The sequence below is a fragment of the Oryzias melastigma genome, linkage group LG1 (assembly GCF_002922805.2).
Source record: "Oryzias melastigma strain HK-1 linkage group LG1, ASM292280v2, whole genome shotgun sequence".
Classification (NCBI taxonomy): Eukaryota; Metazoa; Chordata; class Actinopteri; order Beloniformes; family Adrianichthyidae; genus Oryzias; species Oryzias melastigma.
In genome coordinates, this window is record NC_050512.1 from 27,624,720 (window position 1) to 27,636,765 (window position 12,046).

At 35.3% G+C, this 12,046-nt stretch overlaps 1 protein-coding gene across 1 annotated transcript; it reads right to left on the bottom strand.

Moving 5' to 3' along the window:
- Nucleotides 1–6: 6 nt before the first annotated feature.
- On the bottom strand, nucleotides 7–8,082 carry LOC112157569 (brain acid soluble protein 1). The gene is made up of 4 exons (XM_024290381.2): nucleotides 7,867–8,082; nucleotides 6,253–6,353; nucleotides 5,023–5,092; nucleotides 7–825 (listed from the first exon to the last, which is right to left on the bottom strand). The coding sequence occupies exons 1-4, from the start codon at nucleotides 7,937–7,939 to the stop codon at nucleotides 371–373; spliced, it is 699 nt and encodes a 232-aa protein (XP_024146149.1). The 5' UTR covers nucleotides 7,940–8,082; the 3' UTR covers nucleotides 7–370.
- Between the last annotated feature and the right edge of the window lie 3,964 nt (nucleotides 8,083–12,046).

Here is a 12,046-nt window from a genome sequence, read left to right on the forward strand (position 1 = left end):
AATAACTGGTTTTTGATTAAAATTCACTTCAAAATCTTTAGTTTGGGAATCTAAATAAAAAAAATGCCAGATTTTACTAAAATATTTTTGCTAATAAAATTCAGTTTTTTTTAAATTGTTTATTCCCAAATTGTAAAAAAAAGAAAAGATTTCAATTAAACTCAAAACTATTTTGTGTGAATGCATAGAAAAACTTTTGAAAACTGAACTCATGAACTTTTTTCCTTACAGCTACTAGGAGTTGAAATTATTCCCTTTACAAAAACCTAGAGAAAGGAGTTCATGAGTCCTTTTTTCTGCACTTGCGACAGAACAACACATCTAAGTCCTAGCGCTTGTATCTGGGTGAACTACAGGGAACAGTTGAGCTTCATGCTGACATCACTGCAGCCGTCTGCTCAGTCTCTGCAGCTGCAGGAGGAGCAGGGATGACTTCATCTACTGCTGCCGTACCAGTGCTCTCTGCTGCAGGAGCTTCAGAGATCTCAGCAGGGGCGTTGAGGGCCACCTCGTCCTCCACAGGGGCAGCAGCCTCCTCCACGACAGCCTCAGACACCAGAACCTCCTCGGATGGAGCTTCTGTGACCGGGTCAGCAGAGATTTCTGCTACTGGCTCTGGCGCTGCAGCGACAGACTCGGCGACTGATGCAACTTCTGTCTCTTCTTCTGCAGGAACAGGTTCTGCTGCAGGAGTCGACTCCACCGATGCAGGTTCTGGTGCGGGAGTCGACTCTTCTGAGGCGAGTTCTGGTGCTGGAGCAGACTCCACCGAGGCAGGTTCTGCTGCAGGAACCGACTCCTCTGGCACTGCCTCAGATGAAAGTGCTGCAGATTAAAAAAAACAAAATATTTTTTAATATTGGTAACTTTGGTAAAAACATAAAACCCTGCAGATCGACAGATTATTGGAGCATTATGGGTAACGTAGTCAGGAGCCTCCTGGGGTGACGGACTGTGCTTCAACTGTTTGTGAATACGTTTGACTTATCCAAATGTTTAGTTTCGCTCAACATAAATTGTTGTCTCAAAAGCACGTTATTTAAATTATTGTTATTTTTTTTTTTTACCCGAGAGCCACTTCGGAGGGGTCAAAGAGCCACATGTGGCTCCGGAGCCTCAGATTGCAGACCCACTTGCATCTCTCCGTTTGACCTTCAAGCTGGTCATCTCAACCTCGGCTGCTGCCATGTGATTCACCGATTAGATATTTGCGTCACGTTTGAACGAGTACAAGTAATTGTTGAGAGTATATTAGCAAAGACTTTCTGGGGTCAGCAGCTTAGCTCTTACAGCTCTAAACAGGTAAAGCAGCTGCTTGACCTTTTTTAAACTGTCAACAAAACTACGGCTAATCTTTAGACGGACACAAATAACTGAAGTTGTAGCCTCTTTAATAACACACAAAAGAAAAAAAAACATTTTAATAGGTGGAAGCGTTCTTTTTTAAAGTGATGGAGAAAATGTAATAACTATAAAAACACCTGCAGTTATTGAGACTCATTTACTCCTTGGTTTTCGTAGAAATTTAATCAGCAATTCAGCCATTTTTCCATCAAAAATATTAAATCGTTTCAATTTTATGCAGGAAAAATGTAATTATGCTTCTTTGTAATGTGTGGACTAATACTACTACATTCTAAAGATGTCATCGTGGTGCGCCCCTTGGAACTGCTAACTCAAACTGATTTATGACGTGAAAATGAAAAAGCAATCTTCATTGGCTTTATCACTTTAATTATGTCACAGAACGAGCAGTTTTAAAGAAAATGAAAAAGCATTTCTGTTTATTGATGAGACAAGTTACACCGTGAAAATGAAAAAGCATTTCTGTTTATGCATTTTAATTTTTGAATTTGATATTTTCTAATTACATTTTGGTACAAATTTACTAGAGAACTTTTTAAAAATGAAATATCAAACTGCCATTTTCTTGATCCCCTATTTATGTTACAGAATGAGCGGAAATGATGAATAAAATGAAAAAGCTGTTCGGAGAACTGCTTTCTCTTTTTATTTAAGACACAAGGAATGCAGGACATTTTGAAAATGAAAAAGCATTTCCACTATTGACTTTTATTTTGAATTATGAGTTACATATGCTTCCATACTATTCATTATCAGGATTAACATTTTTAAAAAGATTAGATTCGGTATGAGGCCAGATCAGTCTCATAATTCAGAAATGCACAGTGTCTTTTTCCCAAATGCACACGCTCCGGTTCACAAATATATTTATGTGTATTTTCTACATCACCAACAAGCTCTTTTTCAAACTGCATTTTTCCATCTGAAAAAAAAAAAAACTCAGTTTAGCCAAAACAGCTAGCATGTAGCTAAAATATTAATTAAACTCCAAAATAACCTTAAGAAATCTTAGTAAATGCAAAAATAGTCCAAAAAACTTGCAGAATGCCCATTTGTAAAACTTTAAAACCGTACCTTTTTAAACATAATTATGAATAATTAACAGGCAGGAATATTAATCCAGAATAAATCACTGTCAACCTTAAATAACTTTCAATATTTTACTCTCCATAAAAATATATTTTGTCAAAATTATACAAGTTAGAAATTAGCCCTAGATAACATTGGGCCATTAAAATAAAATAAAAGAATTGAGACATGAATTTGACACATCACAACAACAAAATATAGTCAGCCAAGCCTCAGGGAGTGAACAGGTGGAGTAATCCTTCACCTTAGTGTCATGGACATGGAGCTCGCCTCCTGAACTTCATTCGTCATTTCTTTGAGCCACCGTATAAGTAAAATCAGAATCCAAAATCTTCAAATCCAAACCAGTAACTTCAGAGTTCACTTTAACCCAAACCCAGCTGTTTCTACAACACAGCTTTCAGTTTCTTTCCAATCTTCATTCCAACAGTGAGCAGCTCCGGGCGCAGAGCCACGACCAGTCCCAGCTGAATAGACGAGAACCAGCAGACAAATCCACGCAGACAGGCAGGATAACGCTATTGAGAGTGGCCACTGGACCGTGTGTGATATTTGGGTGCTGCAGGCACAATGTGCTCTGAAAGACACGCAGATCTTCAGCGTTTAGCCTCGCTGCACTCCAAAGTGCTGCTCTGTCTCAATCTGACAAAGTGAGCAGTTAAGTATCGTGTACCAACTGGTTTCTACACGGGATTTACTGCTCTGGTGTTTTTCCACTGTGAGTTTGTTTCTAATACAGGACAAATATGAAGATATGGAAGCTGAACTATGAAAAGATGGGTTTTATTTAGAATGGACAGACCAACAACTCACTAAAAACTCATTTTCTCCTTTGAAAATGAGGGGGTGAAATAAAAAAAATTAAGAAAAGAGAAAGAAAAAAAATGCAGAACTTTCCAATTAAATGTAATTAATTACTTTTTGTTTTAGTGTGACTTTACAGCTATAAAACCCAATGCTGTTTTGTATTTTCTGAGAGCTTGTAGCTAAGCGCTAACATAGATAACTGGCAACTATTGATGATGTCATCAAGGGTAAGTAACGTCCGTTTCGCCATAACTGTCCTTTTGAAGGGCTAAATTTAAGGGTATGGGGCTAAATTGAGGCCAATATTTTCTTTAAACCAAAAAAGGTTTCTGGCTAAAAAAAACTTAAAATATCAGAAACTTTTGCTAATCTAAAATAAACGTAATTATCTTGAGGTTCGAATGTTCCATTTTTTAGATTTAAAAATGTCAATTTCAAAACTTTGTTTCAGTTTCAAATCTTTTTTTTCCACTTTCAACTCTTCTTTTTTTCGTTTTCAATTTTCAGATTTGAAAAAAAAAAAAAAAAAAAAAAAAACAACTGAAAAAACAAGTTTTGAAATTGAAATTTTGAGTTTTGAAACCTATAAAAAGAACATTAGAAGCTGAAAATAATTACGTTTATTTTAGAATAGCATAAAGTTTAGGACATTTGAAATTTTCTTTGGCCAAACACTAATATTTTTTCTTTTTTTTTGTAAATTTGGGTTTCAAATGATATTGGCCCCAATTTAGCTCCATAGTAGGGGAAGAATTCTGATTCTGATTTGGGCTTAATCTGTTTATCTGTTGACTTCTGGGAAATATAAGAGGAGAAATAGGAGAAATAAACATCCAAAGAAATTACTGAATGAGGATTTTTTTAAAATTACATCATTTTTTGTTCTTTTTTGATACGTTTAATTGTCAGGACTGCACGTAGTCAAACTTTATGACAAAATATCTGAAACCTTAAAATCTGATACTTTGAGAAAAAATATAAACATTTTTTGTATACGTTGTAGAATGGCTTTATAAAAACTGTAAACATGAAAATTTTCAAATGTTTATTTCTGAAATTAGAGTAGTTTTTTGTCAGGAAAGTTTGCTTCTTCTGATCTTGATCCATAAAAATGACAGAAAACACACAAATATGGACGTTTTTCTGTTACATCAATTCTGAATTTTTATAACCTTTGAATTTTCTTTCTGATTTTTTTTTATCTCTTTCGATGGCCCAAAAATTAAATTTTTAAAAAATTGCCTTTTCTTTCTCACTAGAATAACTAGTCAATCTAAGAGGACATCGATATCCAGTCAATTAAATCAAATGTTTATTGAAGAAATTACTGCAAACGTTACAATTTTACCAGAAAAGAAAGAATATTAATCATCTCCTTTGTTTAAAAATATATATTTAAACAAGAATGAAAGAGTTTATGATCTCTGAAGACCACACACACACACACATTCTTCAACTGTAAACTTTGACTTTGCCAATGACTATTGGCTGAAATATTAATCAAAATCCTCAATTAAAACAATTTATTAAAGCTAAGAAAAAAAAGAAAAGTAGTAGTTGGACTTCAATGTGTTTTTCAATATCCTTAACTCCTGTTTTATTTTTGGCAGTAATTCAGAACACGTAAAATATTTCTGATTAACTCTTCAATCCCCGTGACAATTTCTCCATAGATTTGGATGATTACAGTAAAGAATTGTTTTATTCATTCATGAAAAATGTGTTTTTGTCAGAGATGAGGAGTGTCGGTGACAAACTGACCCGTCTTGGAGCTCATGTTGGCGAGTCTGTCCTCGTAGCGTTCACTGTCATCGTTGACCGTCTTGTAGGCCTGAATGAATGAAAGAGTGTAGATCAATACAGGTTAAATATTTAAAGACAATAAAATAAAATAAAAACTTTTTAAAAAGTAAGTTGAGGCATTCTGCAGAGACAAGGAAAATGATTTTTGGAGAATTTGTGCACCCTAGTTTTGAGCTGAAAACTGTTCATCTGCATAAATGAACTTTACATTTTTAAGTGACAGTATTGACAGCAAACAGGACAAGTTTGTCCACACATGACTGTAAGAGACTGTCAGGAGCACAAAGAAGACGCTGTTGTCTCTTCTGGCAGCGAGGACGTCTGGATCGACAGCTTTGACTGTACGGAGTCTGTTCTTCAGTTTACAGAAACTCCTTAAAGGGAAAACATTTTCGGTCTTTTATGTCTCCATAACGTAAATGGTCTAAATTTTTATTCAGTCCGAGCTGAAATCCAGCTCAAAGCGATATGGCTGGACATTTTTGTGAAGCAGCGGTGATGATTTACGGGCAGACAGAGGGGTGGGGCACTCTGCTCCAAAAGCCACGCCCCCTCAGAGGAGATTTTGGAAACGGAGGCTTCAGATCAACATGAAAAATGGCTTTTTAAGACATTTAGGTTGTGGGATTTTGATTAAAAGCTTCATAATCATAATTGAAACACTAATCGGAACGTTTAAATTAAAAAAAATCTTCATAGGGCGACTCTAATATTAATACATTATAATATCAAATATTAAGAAAATTAAGCCAAAAATTGCATTCCTGAGGATTTCTTTTTTGATTTCAAAACAAAAGCTTGTTTGAAGATGTTTGGAAAAGATCTTATTTGAGCTTGAGGCCCCCCACGAGCTCCCTGTCCTGCTCCATTCCGATGCATCCACTTGAAGACAAATATATCCATGAACGTCTTCATTTTTCCTCGTCCGAACTGGAATCTGGCTCAAAACTCTACAGCTCGATAGTTCTGATATTGCTCGCCATTTTTGTTGCACCAAAGACTAATTTCTAGTGAAACCCTGCCACTCTGCAGAAACTATGTCCTAGAAAATGACTTATTATTATTTTTTTTTCATTTTGGCTAAAAACAGGAAAATTATAATTAAAAAAAACAGTGGGAATACTTTGAAAATAGCTCAAAAGATGATGAGAATGTGTTTTAACAGTTTTACTGTGGAATGAAGCTCACATAGACGACTGCAGCCGTGAGGCCCCCGCCACACAGAACAAAGTACGCCACGTTGGTGGATCCTCCGGGGACGCCAAAGGCCATGCGGCGCACGGGGGGTGCTGGAAAACCAAGAATCAGAGACATTTATCCACACTGGAACAGGCATTTACTGAACTAAAACGCAGCTAAATCCTACTGAAAATGTTTTGTCTACATCGACGCTCATCACAGCGCATTTGTCCCCTTCCTTTAATCCAGTTACACAACACAGATCTCGTCATTCGTAGCAGAGGGAGATGGAAAGATTTAGCTGCAGCCAAGATAAACACTGAACTGTATATCAAACCTCCATCACACAAGCAGCGACACACTTCCTGTTTGTGTGGAAGCCAGAAAAATGATTCAGCAGATAAATGAATTCATAAAACGCACGGAGTTCAACTGTAACAGCATGAAAATATGCATCAAATAGTGAGCCGGTGAGGCAAAGGTCCAAGGCCTAACCTCATTCCTGCATCCTAAACTCTGCAGAATGAGTTAGTTAGCATCAAACACATTTAAGAAGCTTTTGTGATCAACGAATGCTCAATTTAATGATGAAAACTGTATTTTATTTTAAGTTTTGTGTCATGCAAAAAGTTAAGGAACGCCACATAAAAAGATTAATAAAGAAATATTGGAATCCAAGTATGTTTTAACTTTTTAAAATTAAAAGTTAACATCCCATTTAAAACCAACTATAATTGAATTTTTTTATTAAAAAGCTATTTTAGATTATTGTACGGTCATTTGTACCATTGGGTATCACTGAAAAAGAATATAAATCATCTCTAAGATTCTTTAAAGATGGAGACAAAGAAGAATCTAATTTTGTTTACTTGTTATTAATTCAGGAAACTAAATGGGGAAACATTTTCTTTACTTAAAATGAGTATACCGTGTTTTTGTGGGTCAAGCAGCACAGTGGAAAAACTCAAATAGACCCAACAAAATCAGAGAGATTTAGGGAGAGTGCTGTCCTTCCTGCAGCTCTAATACCATGACAAAGCAGGCGGCACAAAGCCAAGCGCTCCACAGGTTATTTATACAGGTAATCAGTTAATCCCTGTGGCCAAGTTCAGCCTGTAAAAATGAGCAGGCGTCATGCAACAACACAAAACACACGTGAGGATGGTGGGAAACCCCGTCCTTTCACCTGCTGCTCAGGAAATGAGGTCTGCAGCATGCTCCTGCACAACTGCAGACCTCTGCTCCTCAATCTGGAGGGAAGATGTTAAATACAACAGATTTCTCTGAAGGATCTTCTCAAGAGGAAATGAAAACAGCAGCTTGGCCGCAGGCGGATTCCATGTGTTCAGGTCCCAAAGTGAAAGGGGGGATCATGGTGAGGGAGACACTTTCAGAAAAACAAGTTCAAACCCTAAAACTTTAAAGTTCTGTCATGTAACACAGATTTCATTTTTAAGCATTAAACATAATAATTTGGTTAAATTTTGCATGGGCATCCATGTGGGAAAATTGCAAGATCATGAAAAGAATAAAAAAAATAAAAGCATGTTAGTTATATTTCATAAACTTACTGATTTTGATGGATAAAAGTAACTTTTACTGATTCCAAAAATCCAGACCTACCGTTCATGAACGCGGGTTTGAAAACCCTCTGAGCCAGAGGCGCGAGCCTCAGCCACGCACGTCTGCAGAACATGTTGGTTTGGTGATCAGCTGCGGGTGAACGAGCGCGCGACTCCAACCGGTGTTTACAGTGATCTGATGAAGGACGAGCAGCTGCAGCTCTCTGGTCCTGCTGGGAGAGGACACGCCCCCTCGACTGAAAAAAAGAAAAAAGAAAAATCAAAAGCAGGAGCTGCTAGTGCGCCCTCTGCTGGCGATAACATGTTAGAGTGGAGATGGAGAACAGCAGCAAGTTTTTTGGAAGTCTTTTTGAGTGAATTGCAAAATGTATTTTGATACTAAAAGCCCGAATTGCATTTTGAATTGTGAATTGAAAAATTATTTTTTTTTATGAATTGAGAAATTCAAAATACTTTAAATTAAGGCTCAAAAAAACTTCCATAGTTTTTGAAGACCCACTCTGATCATCTTTTGAACTATTTTCAAAGCTCTTTTAATTATGATTATGCTTTTTTCAGCCAAAATCAAAGAGCCTGTATGGTTTAGAAAAGGGGTTCTACAACTTTTAACACAAAAAGAGCCATTTGGTCCAGTTTCTAACGCACCAGAACCCAGTAAGAACCACCAGATCCCACTTACTCTTTTAGAAAATACACATTTACACATAGCGTTTCAAATATTTACAATGAATGAATATAAAAATTTAGATATTTTTCAATAAATAACAACTTTAACATCTTTACTTTTGACAGCAGCAACTACAAGTTCCTTTCAAAATAAAATATATTCTGCGTCAAATAAGATGCTCCTGCTGCAAAAATTCAGGAAAACCAAATCCTTTTCTTTCATTAAGACAACAGCTTAACTGACTTATTTACACGTCCATACCTAACATACGGGTGCAACAAAAATGGTTAAAAAAGTGAAATATATGGGATCAATTAACAAAAGTTCTGTAATTTCTCACATTTTAAATTTGTAGTTTTCAATATAATATATTTAAACGTCATAAATTACAGAACTTTTGCTCATTGATTCAATGCTTAATTTTTTGCAGTGTCTCCAGCTGTAAAGTTTTCAATCAGATTCCAGCTCTGACGAGGAAAACAAAAATCTAGTCCGTTTACAAGTGAATTAATCGGAATGGACTGAGCAGGGAGCTAGGGACCCCCCAGCACGTTTTCTACCTCACATATTAGCTCTTTTTCCAACAGTATTTTTTATCTGATTCATGACCGTTTGAATAAATAAATACTCAGAAATGCATTTTTTAGCTTAATTTTCTTTATTAATGTCATCAGAAAAATGCCACAAGAACATGTTAAAAACAATTTTCATCCTTTTGAATGCTTGACAGAACTCCAACACAATAGATATTTTATAAGATACTAAAAAAGTTAATTAAGTTTAAAAAATATTTAATGTAGTCATTTTACTGCTAAGTCAGGATTGATTTGATCATTGTATTTACTTGCAGTGATGTTCCTTTACAATAAAGCCAAATATTTGTTTTTCCTACATTTGTGGTACATTATTACCTCTAACTATTATCTTTTCCAGCCTTAGGACATCAGTGTAGTGAGATAAAAGTTTGTTAAACAGGACAAATTGTTTTTTTCAAAACAAAAAGTTCTAATTTTTTGCTCAGTTGAAAGCAAAACTTTCCCTCTATTTTAATGTTTTATTTAAGTATTTGTTATTCTTTCAGGTGTCACTAAACCTTTTTCCCTATAAAAGGTATCAGACACAAAGCTGGATTTTCATAAACAAAAACTATTCTGCAAAGGAGGGAATAAAGGAAAAAGAACATTATGAACCACACATTTTTTTCTTTTGTTTTACCTTTTTGTCTCACTGGTTTAAAATTCTCGATTCTGGCGTGTCAGTCACTCAGTCACTCAGTCACTCAGTCACTGGACCAGGTGTGTTTATTCAATTTATTTCATTTTATTTATTTATTTATTTATTTATTTATTTATTTATTTATTTATTTATTTATTTATTTATTTATTTATTTATTTATTTATTTATTTAATAGAAACCCTGCACATCAAAAGCATTGATGCAATGGGCCAGAATTGGTCCATATGTATATGAATATTAATTTTTATCGAAATTGTGAGTTTTCCTGCATGTGGCAGGGATCAAATTTTTGCTCAAAGGTGCAGAATTTTTTTTTGTATGTGAAAACAATCGGGTTCTTGCATTCAGTTAAGCTGCAGATGATATAATGTTCAGTTAGACGAGACTAATATGGATTTTTTTCAGTTTGTTGGATAAATATGTGAAAAAGTTAATCACTGAGAGAATGAATTCAAAGCATCTTCCACGTAAATAAACGATTTCATTGCAGAATGAGGTTTCCTGGGTGATTTGGGAATGGATTTATATTTTTTCAAGAGTCTTATGCACTTTTTAGACATGATGGATCCTACCCAGCTACTGTTTGGTTGAAGGCGGTGTACACCCTGGACGAAAAGTGGATTCTCAAACGTAATTGGTGATGACTTCTATATTTAAACACACCTGCAGAAGTTTGATCCTCATTTATTGCATTTTATTTCATCCCAGCACCAATGCATACTTTAAATGTAAGTAAAAAGAAATGTTTTGATGAAAAACTCGTTTTTTCCAGATATAAAAAATGGCAACAAAACCCTCATGTGACTCTATAAGAACTGGATGATGTGTAGATCTCACATGACAGCAGTCTGTAGCCTCCTGTCAATAATATCACCATGACAACCATTTCGTCAAAAAATAATCATGTGTCAAATTCTAACATGCAATATTTTTGTTTAATCTTTGCTAAAATCAGGAATATGTCATGTTTTATTATTTGTTTTTTGTGACACAATATGTAAATATTTCTAAAAAACTACTAAAATTTTAAATGAGATTTCTGACTCTTAGTTATTCACAATACTTTACGGATTCTTCACTTAGAAATAGGCTTTTCCGTGGAAAAAAACAAAAATCCAACAAATGTTCTTGCATATTGAAGTCTTTCCGAGCCTGTTACATAATTGTCAGTGCTGCTACATTCCCTCCTCCTAATTCAGTTCCTGGTGAGACATCTGCTGTTGGGCTGCTGAATGTTGCGCCAGCGTGACATTAGCTTGTGGTCTCGTTCTCACCCTGCAGGATTTGCAGCTGTCATGTGACGACCTGTGAATCATCGATTACGGTCAAAAATCACAAAAAACCCAAAACACACGTGATGAGTTTTTCCGTTTCCACACCAGCTCACGCACCAGGACTGTGTTTCACAGCTGAGAGGTTCGTGTTTTAGTAAGGTGCAGGAAAACTACACAAAAACATGTTGGATTTGAACTAAAACATGACTTTCCTTTATATTATTTTATTATTTGTGCTTAAAGTTAGTGTTAAAAAAGTTTTCTGTTTCTCTGCTGTTTGCTGGTTCACGTCCAGGTCTCAGTCTAAAAACTTGACTCTGGGGTTCCACAGGGATCAGATCGGGACAATTGATCGTACACGTGCGTGTGAACATGTATGCGTTTGAAGATTTTTGGAGCCAACTTTTTCCATCCAGTCCAACAAGAAATGTATCCAAACATAATCACTATTAATAAAGTTTAGCCTCAAATACAGAGAAAGTTTATCCAAATATACACCTCATGTGTCAGAAAACTCATAGCCCTTAATGTGACAGTAAAACCTGTCCAGTACAAAAGGTCCTCAGCTTTAATGTTTGCTCAGCTGTTGGACAAAAAATAAATAAATAAAAAAATAAATAAAAACCACAGTGAAGCATCTTTCTAGATCAGAAAAAATAACCATCTGCTCATTTATTATTATTGATATAATATATATATATATATACAGAAATGAAACATTTTTTACCAATTTAACATTTTCCCATGAGTCCTCAGTCACAGCTGCCTGCATCAAAAAAAAAAAGATTGATTGTTAGAATAAACTGTGTTTTTGATGCTCCTAAATGGAAAACATTTGCCATCCACTATTACTCAAATAATACACAAACTTTTAATTAAATATTTTGTAAGTTGTCTCAATTCATGCAACTCATTCTACTGTTAAAAAACACAAATAAAACATGTTTATTTTACAGATTCTTTTTTTGTTTTGGGGCCAGGAAAACAGACTCTTCTGTACCCGCAATGAATTGTGGGAAAATCATGACATGTTTTCAGTGTAG

Excerpts from the sequence above, each read along its gene's own strand:
- LOC112157569 (XM_024290381.2), bottom strand. The coding sequence starts at position 7,939 with ATGTTCTGCAGACGTGCGTGGCTGAGGCTCGCGCCTCTGGCTCAGAGG. Across the intron at positions 5,093-6,252 it reads TCACGGCTGCAGTCGTCTAT|GCCTACAAGACGGTCAACGA; the intron begins GTGAGCTTCATT and ends TCATTCATTCAG. Across the intron at positions 826-5,022 it reads CAACATGAGCTCCAAGACGG|CACTTTCATCTGAGGCAGTG; the intron begins GTCAGTTTGTCA and ends TTTAATCTGCAG.